Genomic DNA, 14,040 nt, shown 5'->3' with positions numbered 1-14,040 from the left:
CGCATATAACAGACCAGGTTCCTCAGTGGAATTCAAAATTACCCAGTAGAAAGAAGGGTTTTTAGAACCTATGAGGAAAGACACCACAATTGTATGGCCAGTTGAAGCAGGTAAAGTTCCTAAAAGGATTTAGCAAAGAACTAGGGACAAGAAGAAAAATTTATAGGAAAAGTTAGAGAGACCAGAGCTTCATATTACTTACTTACCAATTTTATGGCTTATGGTAGGTTTAAGTAGTGTTCTATTCACTGTTGTCTCAGGTACTTAGTTATCACTCACCAACAGATTGTATTCTTAAGGCCAGGAAACTTTAGAATCATTGACAGACAAATTGTTAGAACAATAGCATCCTAAGGTTGGGGGACCTCAAGATTACTGCTATATTCCTGAACCCATCAGTAGGTACTTAATAGAATCTTGTCCATTGGCTAGCAGTTTTATATTAGCAATTGATACTTATTTCTTAAAAGATTTAGTTTTGAGATTGAATTTCTAGTCTTTATTTGCATCTTATAAGTAACATTTTTTCTTAGAATTTTAGGAAGAAATTGGATTAATCCCGGTTAATTCCTTTGAATTGTTAGTTTTGTTGTTGCTGTTCTAGATCTGTGATTAGGGGGTGGTGGTGATTCTCTGTGAGGAAATAATCCCCTACCAATGAAAACCAACAACTATTCTTTAACTTTGTAGTGTTAGAAAATTAATTATTTATGACTCAAACCTGCCTAAGTTGCTTATTTTTCCTCAGTTTAATTTGTAATATTTGAGTAATATTGTATCCTCTCACACACAGAAAAAGCACAATACTGCTTAAGCATAATAATCTTTCAGAAAGCTTATGGACTGCTGTTGATGCCTCCTTTCCTGTTCCAGGCTAAACAACCTTAGTTCCATTCTTTCTCCCACCTTTCTCACTAGGGAGTATTAAGGATTAGTAAAAGCTGTAGTTTGCTTTTACAAATTCTTTGGATGAAGATTAAAAAAAACCTGCAGTATATTCTTATTTCTCTTGTATTTTAAAACACCAAGTAGTATATTATAAATTTTACATCCATGGAAATATTTATATTCTCTAAATCACAAAGACTTAGACAAATGAAAATATTTAGCCATTATTTTGTAATTGTCGACATCAACATTTTTACATTTTTAATTTGTATAACTGTTTTGGAAATGTTTTGTGGTTCAGGCCTGCATTTTTTGATATGTTGAATTAAGTAGTGAAACCTTTGTGTTACCCCTTTAATTTTTTATAAGCTCCTGAACATGGATTTTTAAATTCTTTAGAGTTAAGAAAAATACATGAGATTACAGAAATAGAAATTTTGGGGAATATATCCTGTGGCCAATCTATAAATCATGGCTCTCTGTGGTTCCAAAATCCATTCAGAAACTGTAAATTAGCGAACACTATCTGTTGATTGTTAAAACTTGAACATGTGAATTTTTTCCAATGTTTGTAGATTTTTTTGTGTCTAAGAAAATATATAATAGAAAGTTACTGTGTGACTAAATGAATTTGCATTTTATTAATCAATATATACTAATACTATATGTATTAACCTTTAGAACTTTGTGAAACTTTTTATGATTTATGTTCAGAATTTAGATATGGTAGATGTCTCAAGGGAGGTTCATTTTTCTATGCCAGATTAGGCTCCTCCTTCCATCAAGAAAACTGAACTTGATGTCTGAGAGAGCTCTCTGTCAGCTCTGCAATAAATAATGACTGAAAAGTAATTCTTTTTATATACTTACAAATGTAGTAACAATTTTAAATGCACATTAGGCTCCCAAAGGGGGGAACCATTGGTTCCCTATTTTTTATATAGCTGTTAAAGATTGGAGAACTCTTTTTGTCCCATACAGAAAAGACCAGGGGTTGACAGACTAGCCAGTAGGACAAATTTGGATGAGGTGTGCTTTGTTGTACTTCCCTTGAGCTAAGAATTTTTAAATGTAAAAACCATTCCTACCTTGGAGTCCTAAGGCTCTTCAAAAACTGACTCCTCTTCTTTAGACTGTTAAATATATTATAAATGAATAAACACTTGATCTTCTTAGTAATCATCTATCCTCTAGTATGCAAATCAGTATTTGTTTAAAAAAATTTGAAGGGGTATCAAACAACTTATTTTCAGGACTTTGTTCCTTTAGAAAGGGTACTTTAAATTGATGAAAATTGTACTTAGAATTCATTTAGCATTTTAGAGCTAGAGGTACACTGAAGACAAGTGAGAATGTTACAAGTTAATGGATATTACACTCAACTTTTTCGGTGTCTACTTCTATAATATGGCTAAACTCGATTCGAATGGATCAAACATGATCTCGTCTCACCACATCCTGTTTTGTAGCAAACCGTATTATGGTAAAGTTCTAATGTGTTTGATATTATTGTCTTTTTTTTTTTTTTTTCTTGCTGAGGCAAGAGGTCAAATTTGAACTCAGGTCTTCCTGACTTTAAGGCTGATGCCCTATCCACTGTGTCACCTAGCTGCCCATGTTTTCTTTTTCTAAGTTAAGTGGAAATAACTGAAGAGTAATTAACTTCCAAATTAACCCTGACAGGTTTCTTTAGGTAACTACTATGCAGAATAGGAGAGGGTATTTTGTGATTAATTTTGGATTATTCAAATCGTGGTGAATTCAAATGACTGTTTTATAAAGGCAACATAATATAGTTGGATTAACACTGGCTATCTCTGTCAGAGAGGGATAGGGAATAGGAACTGCACTGGCTTTGTCTCATCATGCAAGTCAGTACTTCCTCTGTATCATGAGATCTTAAAGGAGTTGCCTCCAGTTCTCAGAGGTTACTTGACTTGTCCAGAGTCATACAGCATAGGTCAAAGGCTAGACTTGAAATCTAATTTTGAGGCTAGCTCTGAATTCAAGAGATAGTTAAACTATCTCCTTGGAAGATCTGGTATAGAACAAGCCTTTTTCACTAGTTTCCATTATAACCCTGAGTAGCTCTTTGAATTTCAGTGTGTGTGTGTGTGTGTGTGTGTGTGTCTTGTGAAACAGTGGTTGGGACTCCAGATGGTCTCTGAGGTGTTCCACTGAGATTGACTGAAGTGTTTTCTCTGTTTAAATATAAGTAGAAATAATATGTTATGTACTTAATGATTGATTTCAGAGTCATTGTGTGTCTTGTTTCTTGTTCATGTGTTTTTGAACTTGACTTTGATAGCTGGGTGTTCTTGACCTAACACCGATGCATGTTTTGGCAGAACCTGAGTTGTTCTTCATGTCTAAGGTGTATGTTTGCTTTAATATGTGTTCCAGCGGCGAGTGGAGCAGCCGCTGTATGGTCTAGATGGCAGTGCTGCAAAGGAGGTACAGGAAGAACACTCGGCTCTGCCAACCCTGATGTCGGTGATGCTGGCAAAACCTCGGCTTGACACTGAACAGCTGGCACAGCGGGGAGCCGGCCTCTGCTTCACTTTTGTCTCGGTGAGCAGTAAACCTAAGCTCCTGTCTGTACTTACAAGTTATAGTCTGCAGATTTATATGTAAATATACTAAAATATTAATTTTTGAAGGAGTATTATCCTACTGCTTCCTTTTAGTCAGCACTTATACATTTGTTTCTTACAGATCTTTAAATACTTCCACATTAAATTATAGGACATCCTGAGAAGGGGAATGCATTAACTTTTATTTTATTGGTAGGAGACTTTCATGAGGTGAATCAGTCAGAGTGAAGCAATCCCATTACATGGAACAAATTTTTATACTTTTAAAAATTTCTAAACCCCAATCTACTGATTTCAAACATATTTGCCAAAACAAATCAATATAGTACAAACTTTTCTCAATGAATAAGTGGGTAATATGTATAGTATTTTTCAAATATATGAGTTAGAACTTCAGTTTACCACTTCTAAAGTTCCTAGATTTGCTAGATTTGGGATTGGGAAGATCTACATTTTAAATCTTTCCACATATATTGTTTACAAGCTATATAACTCAGAGCAAATAACTTAACTTCTCTCAGCCTCAGTTTTCTCTTCTGTAAAAATAGTGATAATGGTAGCACATACCTCATAAGGTTGTCATGAAGATCAGATGAAGAAAAAAAACCCAAACTCCAGTTTATGCAAGGACAACTTTTCCATTAGTCATTTGGGCTCTTATTTATTATACTTCTTTATTTATAGTAGAACTTGACCAGTGATTATAGCTTTTCTTTATCTCTATGCTTAGAATCAAATCATTATTTAAAATGTTTCTAAGTTGTTTTATTATCCAAAACTATAAACATGTCTTTTGCTACTATTTACAGAATTTTAAGTTTTTTGATTTGAAAGATCTTCAGTATCATTTAGTCTGACCTCCAAATTGATTATAGCAAAATGGTCTTTCCTTTATACCATTGAAAATTTTTAAATTTTTAAAAAGAAATTTATTGCAGGTGAACTATCATCCCTTCTCCCAATCTTCACACATCCTCACATCTTTATATTCCCCTTCTTAGCAGGTCAGCCAAACCTTTTCATCTACTTTTCCTTTAAAACCCCAATCTAGTAAATTCTGAGTTTGTTTCTCCCCTCTGTCTTTAGGGAGATCTGAAGTACATAATGTAGTGTGCTAGAATTGAAATCAATGAACTTAAATTCAAATCTTGGCTCTGCTACCTATGTGGGCTTGGGCAAAGTCTCCTTTTTTTTTTTTTTTTTTTTTTAAATTTTATAATTATAACATTTTTTGACAGTACATATGCATTGGTAATTTTTTACAATATTATCCCTTGTACTTCTGTTCCGAATTTTCCCCTCCTTCCCTCCACCTCCTCCCCTAGATGTCAGGCATTCCCATACATATTAAATATGTTATAGTAAATCCTATTTACAATATATATGTGCAGAACCAATTTTTTTTGATATATGAATGTTGTTGTTGCAAAGGAAGAATTGGATGAGTTCAGAAGGTAAAAATAACCAGGGAAGAAAAACAAAAAAAAGCAAACAGTTTACACTAATTTCCCAGTGTTCCTTCTCTGGGTGTAGCTGATTCTGTCCATCATTGATCAATTGGAACTGGATTAGATCTTCTCTATGTTGAAGATATCCACTTCCATCAGAATACAGCGATCTTCTGGTTCTGCTCCTTTCACTCAGCATCAGTTCTTGGAAGTCTCTCTAGCCCTCTCTGTATTCATCCTGCTGGTCATTTCTTACAGAGCAATAATATTCCATAACATTCATATACGATAATTTACCCAACCATTCTCCAATTGATGGGCATCCATTCATTTTCCAGTTTCTAGCCACTATAAAAAGGGCTGCCACAAACATTTTGGCACATACATATTTTATTCTGGCATCAAGCACAGTTCTTTTAACAGAGTAGGTGACTAATAACATTTTAAAATTGAATTAATGCTCACCATAAAGAAAACTACTTCTTTGTTCTCTTGCAGCTCATGCTTTTTAAAATAAATCTTAAATTAGGATGATCATAGAAAGGGAAACCATGGAAAGTATTTATATTTAAATTTTTGTTAATAGACTAACAATTTAAAGGTTCTTTGTGTGTAGTAATATAAGAATCTTTTTTTTCTAGAAGCATGTTTACTAGAGAGTAACCCTAGATTTTGTTGTTTGGGGGAAACTTTCTTAGGGAAGCAAGGTAAAGAATTCTGCAAACAATTGAGACTGACATTTAGATTAAAAAACAAGCCAGATGTCTGGGAAAACGTGCAACATCAAAGAGGGAAATAATAGAAGACCAAAAAATAGTGTTTTGCTTTCCATTTTTCTAGCTCCTAACATCTACATTTTTTGTTTCCTTTCTTTGTAGTTTAGGAGATTTTTATTATTTGTGTGTGTGTGTGTGTGTGTGTGTGTATGTATAGATAGATAGATAGATAGATAGATAGATAGATAGATAGATAGATAGATATGGATAGATTTTTTTTTATTATTTGTGTCTTAAAATTTTAAATTTCAAATTCTTTTCTTTCCTCCCTCTCTTCTCCCCTTTTTGAGAAGGCACACTGTTTGATATATACAATATACATGTGTAACCATGCAAGACAATAATAGATACTTCCTAATAAATACCTTGAATAACTTCCACCATCATCTTCCTCCTTCCCTTTCCCATTATAGTTTCTGGGGGGAAAACAAAACAAGTAAAATCTTATAGCATAAGAAAACTCTGCTTGTCCTTACCTACTTCCACTCCCCAAGTCACATTTTTAGTTCCTAGCACAAATTTGTCCCCATTCTGGCAAAATGGTGTGTGAAATAATCATTGAACCAAGAGAAACTTACTAATAAATTTCAGCCATAAGTCCATATTGTTGGGAAATCAGTTGCCCAGAGAAAGAAAGTTGTTCATAGACTAGTTGTAGCAAATGACAAATTTTACTTTTCCCTGAAAGAAACTAGGAATAAATTGTATCTATTTTTGAGAAGTTGAATATGTTTACTAATCAGGGAATGGTGAGCAGCCCATTTTAACAGCTACAAAATTCAAATCTCTAGCAATGTACATTTTCAATGTGATAGGTCCTAATGAGGCAAAATAGCTAAAAATTAAAAAAATAAAAAAACTTTTAAAAAGTTTTGTTTATACATCTGATTTGAAACAAAGGTTTAATAAAGTCTTTCTCTAGCTTAAAAGAAAGAAAAAACACAAAGAGAAGACTGTTTGGGTGTAAAGCTGGATTATATCTGCTTGCCAGCCAACCCAAACAACATGTACTTTAAGGTTCTTGCTAATTCTATTTGATCTTGCTGAGAACTAGAAATGAACTGCATGATTTTTAATGCTTTTAATTGTTTTGTGCTTTTATACTTTTTAAAGTGCTTTCACTTGGTATTTCTTGGGTGAGTTTTTCCTGGACCAAAGTAGTTTCCTTTTATTATGAGCGTAATGATTAGAGCACTGGACTTGAAATCACTGATACTGTAACTTAACCTCTCTGAGAAGGTTTCTTTTTTTTTTAAATTAAGAATAATAATGTATTGGTACCTATCTCTTGGCATTATGGTGAACCAGATATATTGAACCAGATATATAAGAGCTTTATGTAAAGAGATAGATCTAGAAAGTATTTTGCAAATTTTAAAGTGTGTCAAGTTTTTCTTTAATAGTGTCACTTAATTTTTTCCTAATAAATTTTTACTTTCGTCTTAGTTTTCCAGTTACTTTCTACTTTCCTGGAATTCTTAGAAATAGTTTTCATTGATTTAGAAGTCATTCTTAGATATCAGCAGAAGACTGAAAGAGGAATAAAATTCTCTGAGTTGTTAGAATAATGTTCACAGAATCCATCAACTTAGAAAGGCATCTTCATACAGTCATTTGGAGCTTATTGACATTTTTTAATAACCCTAAGACTGTAAAAAGTTGTAAAATACTGAGTTATTTAGTATTTCAAACTAACTTAGATTCAGATTAAGAGAGGAAAGAGATAAGACATTCATTGATGGTAGAAATGACAAGTAACAAGGGATAAAACACTAATAATATAACAGTATAATAGTTGATATTTTAGTGTTGACCAAGAATTATCAAGAAGTAAAGCCATATTATTATACTTTGTGTCACAATGTGCATATGTTTTATTTAAAGTTCTTAAATTAGAAGAAGCTTTAACATTCCTTATCCTTCATCTTTGGTGAGTCTGTTTCACGTATGTGTTTGGAGAGAGATTTTTTTTTTTTTTAATTTATATATATATATTTTTATAATATTATCCCTTGTATTCATTTTTCCAAATTATCCCCCCCTCCCTCTATTCCCTCCCCCCGATGACAGGCAATCCCATACATTTTACATGTGTTACAATATAGTCTAGGTACAATACATGTGTGTGAATATCATTTTCTTGTTGCACAATAAACATTAGAATCCGAAGGTACATGCAACCTGGGCAGACAGATATTAGTGCTAACAATTTACATTCACTTCCCAGTGTTTCTTCTCTGGGTGTAGCTACCTCTGTCCATCATTGATCAACTGGAAGTGAGTTGTATCTTCTTTATGTTGAAGATTTCCACCTCCATCAGAATACATCCTCATACAGTATTGTTGTTGAAGTGTACAGTGATCTTCTGGTTCTGCTCATTTCACTCAGCATCAGTTGATTTAAGTCTTGGAGAGAGATTTTTAAAAGGCATATTGCATGTGTACTTCAGTGATGAAATTTTAGGAAAAATGAATAAAGTATTTTATAAATCCTAAAAGAGCATTGAATTATATACAATAAATAAGTTACAGTATTAGAAGTTCACCTGAGGTTTTTTATTATTATTATTTTTTAAAAATTTATTTTCATCTGATTTTTTTTTTTGACAGTGAAGTGTTTATGGATTATTGTTTACTTAGCTGGATAGATTATATGTTGAGAGTTAAGTATCACAGATTTAATTCATAAGATTTAAGATTTGGACCTTAGAGATCACCTTGCCTATTTTAGATTTTCCTGTAAGTGATTTATTTTTGTGATGGTGAGAGAAAACACTGGAATAGTTAAAGTTCTATTCTGGCAACATGGTCTATACTTTTAACTTGTGTATTGTTAATGAATGATAAATCCTTATTTATGTTTAAAAAGTTCCATTCTTAGTTTTTGGGTGAAAATTAGAATCCTGGTGATTGATCTTGTGTCTTATTACAGGCTCAGCAAGGCAGCCCTTCTTCTACTGGATCTGGTAACACAGAGCATTCCTGCAGTTCCCAAAAACAAATTTCCATCCAGCACAAACAGACACAGGTATAGTATGAAAAAGAATACAAGAAACAGCTAACTTATGAGTGCATCATGCTATATATAAAAGGTGTTGCTTCTCAGTTTTTTCATACAAGTGTTCTGTTTCCTGATGGAAAACATACTATAGTATTTTAATTTCTTTCTATGTTTATTAACTTCATAGCTTGTTAAAAAGAAAATTTGAGATTTTTATCTTGTGCATGAATTAGATATATTAGGTATTAGGAGCTATTTTAACTCTGAGGTTGTCATTTTTGTACTTTTAATTAGAAAATTTTATACTGCTTAGTACCTTAAAAAGATACTGTGCTTTGAGAAGCACATTTAAAATAAAAAATTCTGTAACTAGCAAGATCTTTTTTCCTCCTAAATTAACAGTGAACTACCATATTCGTGAAATACCCCATGAGAAATTTTAACTCACATAGCTTTATATCTACTTAGTTAAGGTCCAGAGTTGGAAGTGAGTTTCCTAAGATTTTAACAGCTAGGAAGGACTGGACTGTAAGATCATCTAGTTCAAGTCCCTCATTTCATGTTGAAAAAGAAAAAAAAAGAAAATGCTGTATTTACTCAATTTTGCAGTATTTTGATGGCCAGATGAATGAGAAAAAAATTATTTTTTCAGTCTGATTTGGTACTGTTATCTTTAGTACAATATACTTGGCATTCTGAGAATGTATATAAAGTTTCAGAAGCCAAATTTTCCAAAGTAGAAGATAACACTACTTCCTCTTCCTATATTCCTTCCGCCCCTCCCCAATTCTCTAGATAATTTTGTAATCAATGTTTTAAATCTTTTGTTGTTGTTGTTGTTGTTGTTGTTGTTGCTTTTTTATTCCCACTAGATGGCATGTTTGTTCCTTATAAGACACTTCTTATATGAAGTCTAATTCTATTCAAATTGGCTCATTTCTGTAGTGCTATATTTCTATATTTTTCATACATTCCATTAGTGTATCACCCCTGGTTTTTGAGATAGGAAGTGGTTTTTGTGAATTGGCATATTTGAATCCAGGGTTAGCATTTAGTCTTATTGAGAAACAGTTGGTGGCTAAAGAATGGACTAGGTCATTTACATATGCTAATATTATAGAACCTTAGAATATAAGGGCAAAAGGTTAAATCTGTGCTGTATAGATGTGACCTTCTTAGAGGATAACTCTTTGTGTTTTTTTTTTGTTTGTTTGTTTGTTTGTTTTTCTCACTACAGTCTGACCTCACGATAGAAAAAATATCTGCATTAGAAAACAGTAAGAATTCTGACTGGCGAAGAAGGAGGGGAGAATAGACGATTATTGAGAGTGAGTGTTTAATTATATTTATTTGAGAGAAAAACATAAGATGTCTATATTTGGAGCATTTGAAGCATAGCATCAAATTAGATCTAGGGTTCTTAACCTTTTTTGTGGTATGAATCTTTTTGGCAATCTCTAGTTAGGCTTCTGTGACTCTGCTGAATAAGTTTTAAAATTCATATAGATACAAAGATCACAGTGGAAACCAATTATACTGAATGATAATTTTTTTTAAATTCATAGACTATAGTTAAGAAATCTTACGTTAAATAATATATGTAAAATACCTTCTAACTTCTTTGTAAACTATAAAGTACTATATAAATGAAAACCATTGGTTATTCTTCACAGTATTTACTACCTGTATGATCTTGGGCAAGTCACTAAACTCCCTCTGCTTCAGTTATAAAACTGAGGAGCGATTGGACCAGATGACCTGTGAAGTTTTTTCCAGTTCTAAATCAGTCATCCTGAAGTCATATTCTGATATCTCATCATAGTGTGAAAGTGATTTTGGATCCTTGTCAGTGGAGTAGAAGCTCTGCTAGTGTCTATCATGTTGAAAAGGATTTAAGAGCCTGGTTTTAGCAAAGGACTCCTACCATTTGAGGATCAATCTACCTAAGTTTAGCTAGATTCTTCTATAGGGTTTGGTCAGCCACCAGATGTTAATTTTTTTTGGCCACAGAAACTTGTGAAAACATCTGCTAAAGCATAGAGGGATTGCGACCTTCATGGGTGAAGGGACTAGCCACGCCAGTGAAGCCACAAATCTTTTGAAATATTGAAGAATTGTGTGAGTTATATAAAAGTGAGATAAAAAATGTTTCGAGGACCCAAGTGACAAGATCTCTAAAGGTTCTTTCCAGCTTCTATGGCTTATAGAAAGGTAAATAATTTGTATTTGGGTATTTTGTATTAGTTTGTTGTTAAATTTTGGAAGCAGACAATTTAAACAGTAGCATTATCTGAGGCATTAGCTATTTCTGAGTACTTTGTTTATATACAATGCCTCATCCTTAATTTAATGTAGTAGTGGCCTTATCCATGTGGGTATTCGCTTGAATGACCACAGTTCATTTGTGACTTCTTGTATGTATTATACGAATCTTGTCTGTATTCTCCTGTAAATCTCTAAAGGTAGGCTTCTTCATACCCACTATGCTGGAGGAAGGAAGGGAGTCTTCCTTTCCTTTTTTTTTTTTTTTTTTTTTTTTTTTAATAATAGATACCATTGTAACAATGGAGCTATCTTTTTATTATCCCTTACCACTACACTGACCTTCCTTCTTTACTGGACCTACATTTATCTGATGACATTATTTATACCTCTTGTCTTGGATAGTTCTTTGTTGATATTGTATTGCTGTCTTCTCATATTTAATATATACTTCTCTATTGTCTTTGGTGATTCACAATTTTAATTCTTCCTAAGTTAAGATATTCTATGACTGCAGTGTGGTATGTGGGGAAAATGTTTATAGTGAAAAAATAAGCCTTTGTTTTAGATAAAAAATTTTAGTCATTAAAAAGCAGTATATCGTTTCCTAAAGACATCCCTCCTTGTCTCTTCCTTTTGCTCCACTCCATTTTTCAAGTGTGGCCAAATTCTTTTGAATTATTATCATTCTCTAAATTCTTTTGAATTATTATCATTCTCTTTTAGGAGACTCTACAGTGACTTCATGTAGCCAATCAGGTGTTCTGTCTTCCTTTTGGAGAGTTATATTATATCATTGATATGTTTTGCTATAGAATGTCATTTGTGAAAACCTACCTATTCCCTATCAGATATATATATATATAGGTCATATCCATAAAAAATTTTGTAGAGTTGGGAAAAGTAGATATATTAATTAGTAACTATTATTAATACTCTTTGGCTCTCTACATACACAGAAGAAAAACCTTATATCTTGTTTAAAACTCCCTTTCCCCCCTTAAAAAAATTGATGGTACAGAATTATTTTTTAAAAATCCTTAGAAATCTCCATTTTTTTTCTTATTCTTTCATTTTCTTCCTTAAATGCCCTTGGAATGTTATATGCTGCTCATCATCTTCTACAATTCTCATTTTTAAGATTTTACAAGCAGAGTTATTCTTTGAAAAGTTGACTTTGGTTGCTGCCCCATCTCTTTTAGTTCCTCCAGGGAATTGAGCATTTTGGCTGACTAGGTTTCTAGGTTTTTTGGTCTCCCTGATCTCGTGGTGATGCTTTTCAGACTTTCTTTGGCAATAACGACTTGTTTCACTGGATCAGGTTGAAATTTTTAGTGTTCTAGCTTCATCTTTTTTTTCCCTCACAGTTTCATATTGATCTTAATGTTTAACAAATCTGACTATATATAAGCAATTGATTTGGGAATGATGTTTTGGTAACTAATCATTTCCTGTTATAATCAATTTTATTTTTTCATGGCATTTGATAGTTGTCATCATTCATAGATAGAAGTTTCTGATTCTCTTCTTAAAAACAATATTCATGATAATAATCATGAGATTTGCCTCTCCTATACTATGTTTTCTGACATATAATTTTTACCATCTTTCTCTTGATCTTTCAGAGTTCTACACAAAATTTGCCTACTCTCACATTCTCTGCAACAGATAGACCATAAACCACAGTTATTTCATTATGGTCTCTGTCTCTCTCTTTTACAAATGCTTATCTAAAGTAAATGACAATGAAATATCCCATTATCCCATTAAATTATATTTTTTATTGCATTTGGACATGATAAAACCATCTCTACCTGCCTAAGAACCACCTGTGGACCTACTTCCATTTCACTGCAACTTCCTTTATTATAGTGTTTCATTTGTGAGAAGATTAAAACTGAATTGATTCAGTTTTTCTAGAGTGACTAGTCTTTGATCAGTAGACCAATATTTCTCATTTAGATTATGAAGAGCTAAATTACTGGTTTTAGATGATCTGAAAGTCATGACTTGACACCGTTTACTCCTCTTTCTGCCATAATCACCACAAAATTGGAATACACAGTGAAATTTGTGTTCAGAATAGAACCAGAGAAGAAGACTTTGAAATAGCCTATCATTACAATGTGATTGCATATAAAATAGCTTAATTTTCCTTTTGTCTTCAAAAGAACTTAATATTACTATATTTTTATAACAACTTTACTGGGACTCTTGCCAGACACAAGTCTTCCATTTTGGACCATTTCAAAACTTTTGTGTCTATTATAGGTAGTTTTGCTATCTCCCAGACAAGACTCAAGAGGGGAAAAAAAATAAAAACAAAAAACAATCCTTAGAAATCCAGTAATAAAAGAGATATATACTGTTCTTTTTAAGATTAGACCAAATCACAGTTTTAAATTACTAACTAGTTATTTTTGTTTGTTTGTTTGTTTTTTTTTTTTGTTAGGTAAAAAAATATTAATTTTCAAAACAAGCAAAAATTAATGTTCTATAGTTCTTAGCTCTACTATAAATGGTATCAAGAAAGATTTTAGATATACATGTTGACACAGCCTAGTGAATTGGTAATATATCTCCAAACCAGATTAGAACTTAAGCCCATAGGTCATAATATCTATCTAAATTGTGTTTCAAAGACATTTCTGAAATTTTTGTTGTTAATCTTTGTGACTTAGCATTAAACAGTCTAGAGTTAGAAATCTTTCTTAAAGATTTTTAGCCCCCACTGCCAATTAAATATTTAGAGGTATTTTATTTGTTAAAAAAAATTAGGTTCCATTAGTAGTATTTATTTGTTTAATTCAAGATTGCAAAAGAATACATATTTTATCATAGTGAGGTAGGATTTGTTTAAGTATTTTGATCATGGATCTGTGTGTGTGTGTGTGTGTGTGTTCGTGTTCCAAATTTTGATGAAATCAAGGTGTCATAGTATGAGAAAAAAATAAGATGAGATTATACTTAAATTTATCGGGATTGACTGAAATCACTTTTTTCTGGAAGTAGGAGCCTCATCATATGGATCATTTGAAAACTGAACCAAAGTATGTTTAGGTTATTCTGGT

At 32.4% G+C, this 14,040-nt stretch overlaps 1 protein-coding gene across 4 annotated transcripts in view; it reads left to right on the top strand.

The window, feature by feature from the left end:
- The window catches only part of TLK2 (tousled like kinase 2), a 136,102-nt gene that overhangs the window by 45,798 nt on the left and 76,264 nt on the right, over positions 1 to 14,040 (top strand). For 3 of the 4 annotated variants that reach the window (XM_074260937.1, XM_074260935.1, XM_074260936.1), the window contains 2 exons: positions 3,292 to 3,459; positions 8,639 to 8,734. In XM_074260937.1, coding sequence (XP_074117038.1) covers positions 3,292 to 3,459; positions 8,639 to 8,734 — 264 coding nt within the window. The remainder of the gene's footprint in view (positions 1 to 3,291; positions 3,460 to 8,638; positions 8,735 to 14,040) is intronic. The other variant, XM_074260938.1, reaches the window with a different exon arrangement.

The sequence above is a fragment of the Sminthopsis crassicaudata genome, chromosome 4, assembly GCF_048593235.1.
Source record: "Sminthopsis crassicaudata isolate SCR6 chromosome 4, ASM4859323v1, whole genome shotgun sequence".
Taxonomy (NCBI): domain Eukaryota; kingdom Metazoa; phylum Chordata; class Mammalia; order Dasyuromorphia; family Dasyuridae; genus Sminthopsis; species Sminthopsis crassicaudata.
The sequence above is the reverse complement of the archived record's forward strand: the minus strand, read 5'-3'. Positions and strand labels throughout refer to the sequence as shown.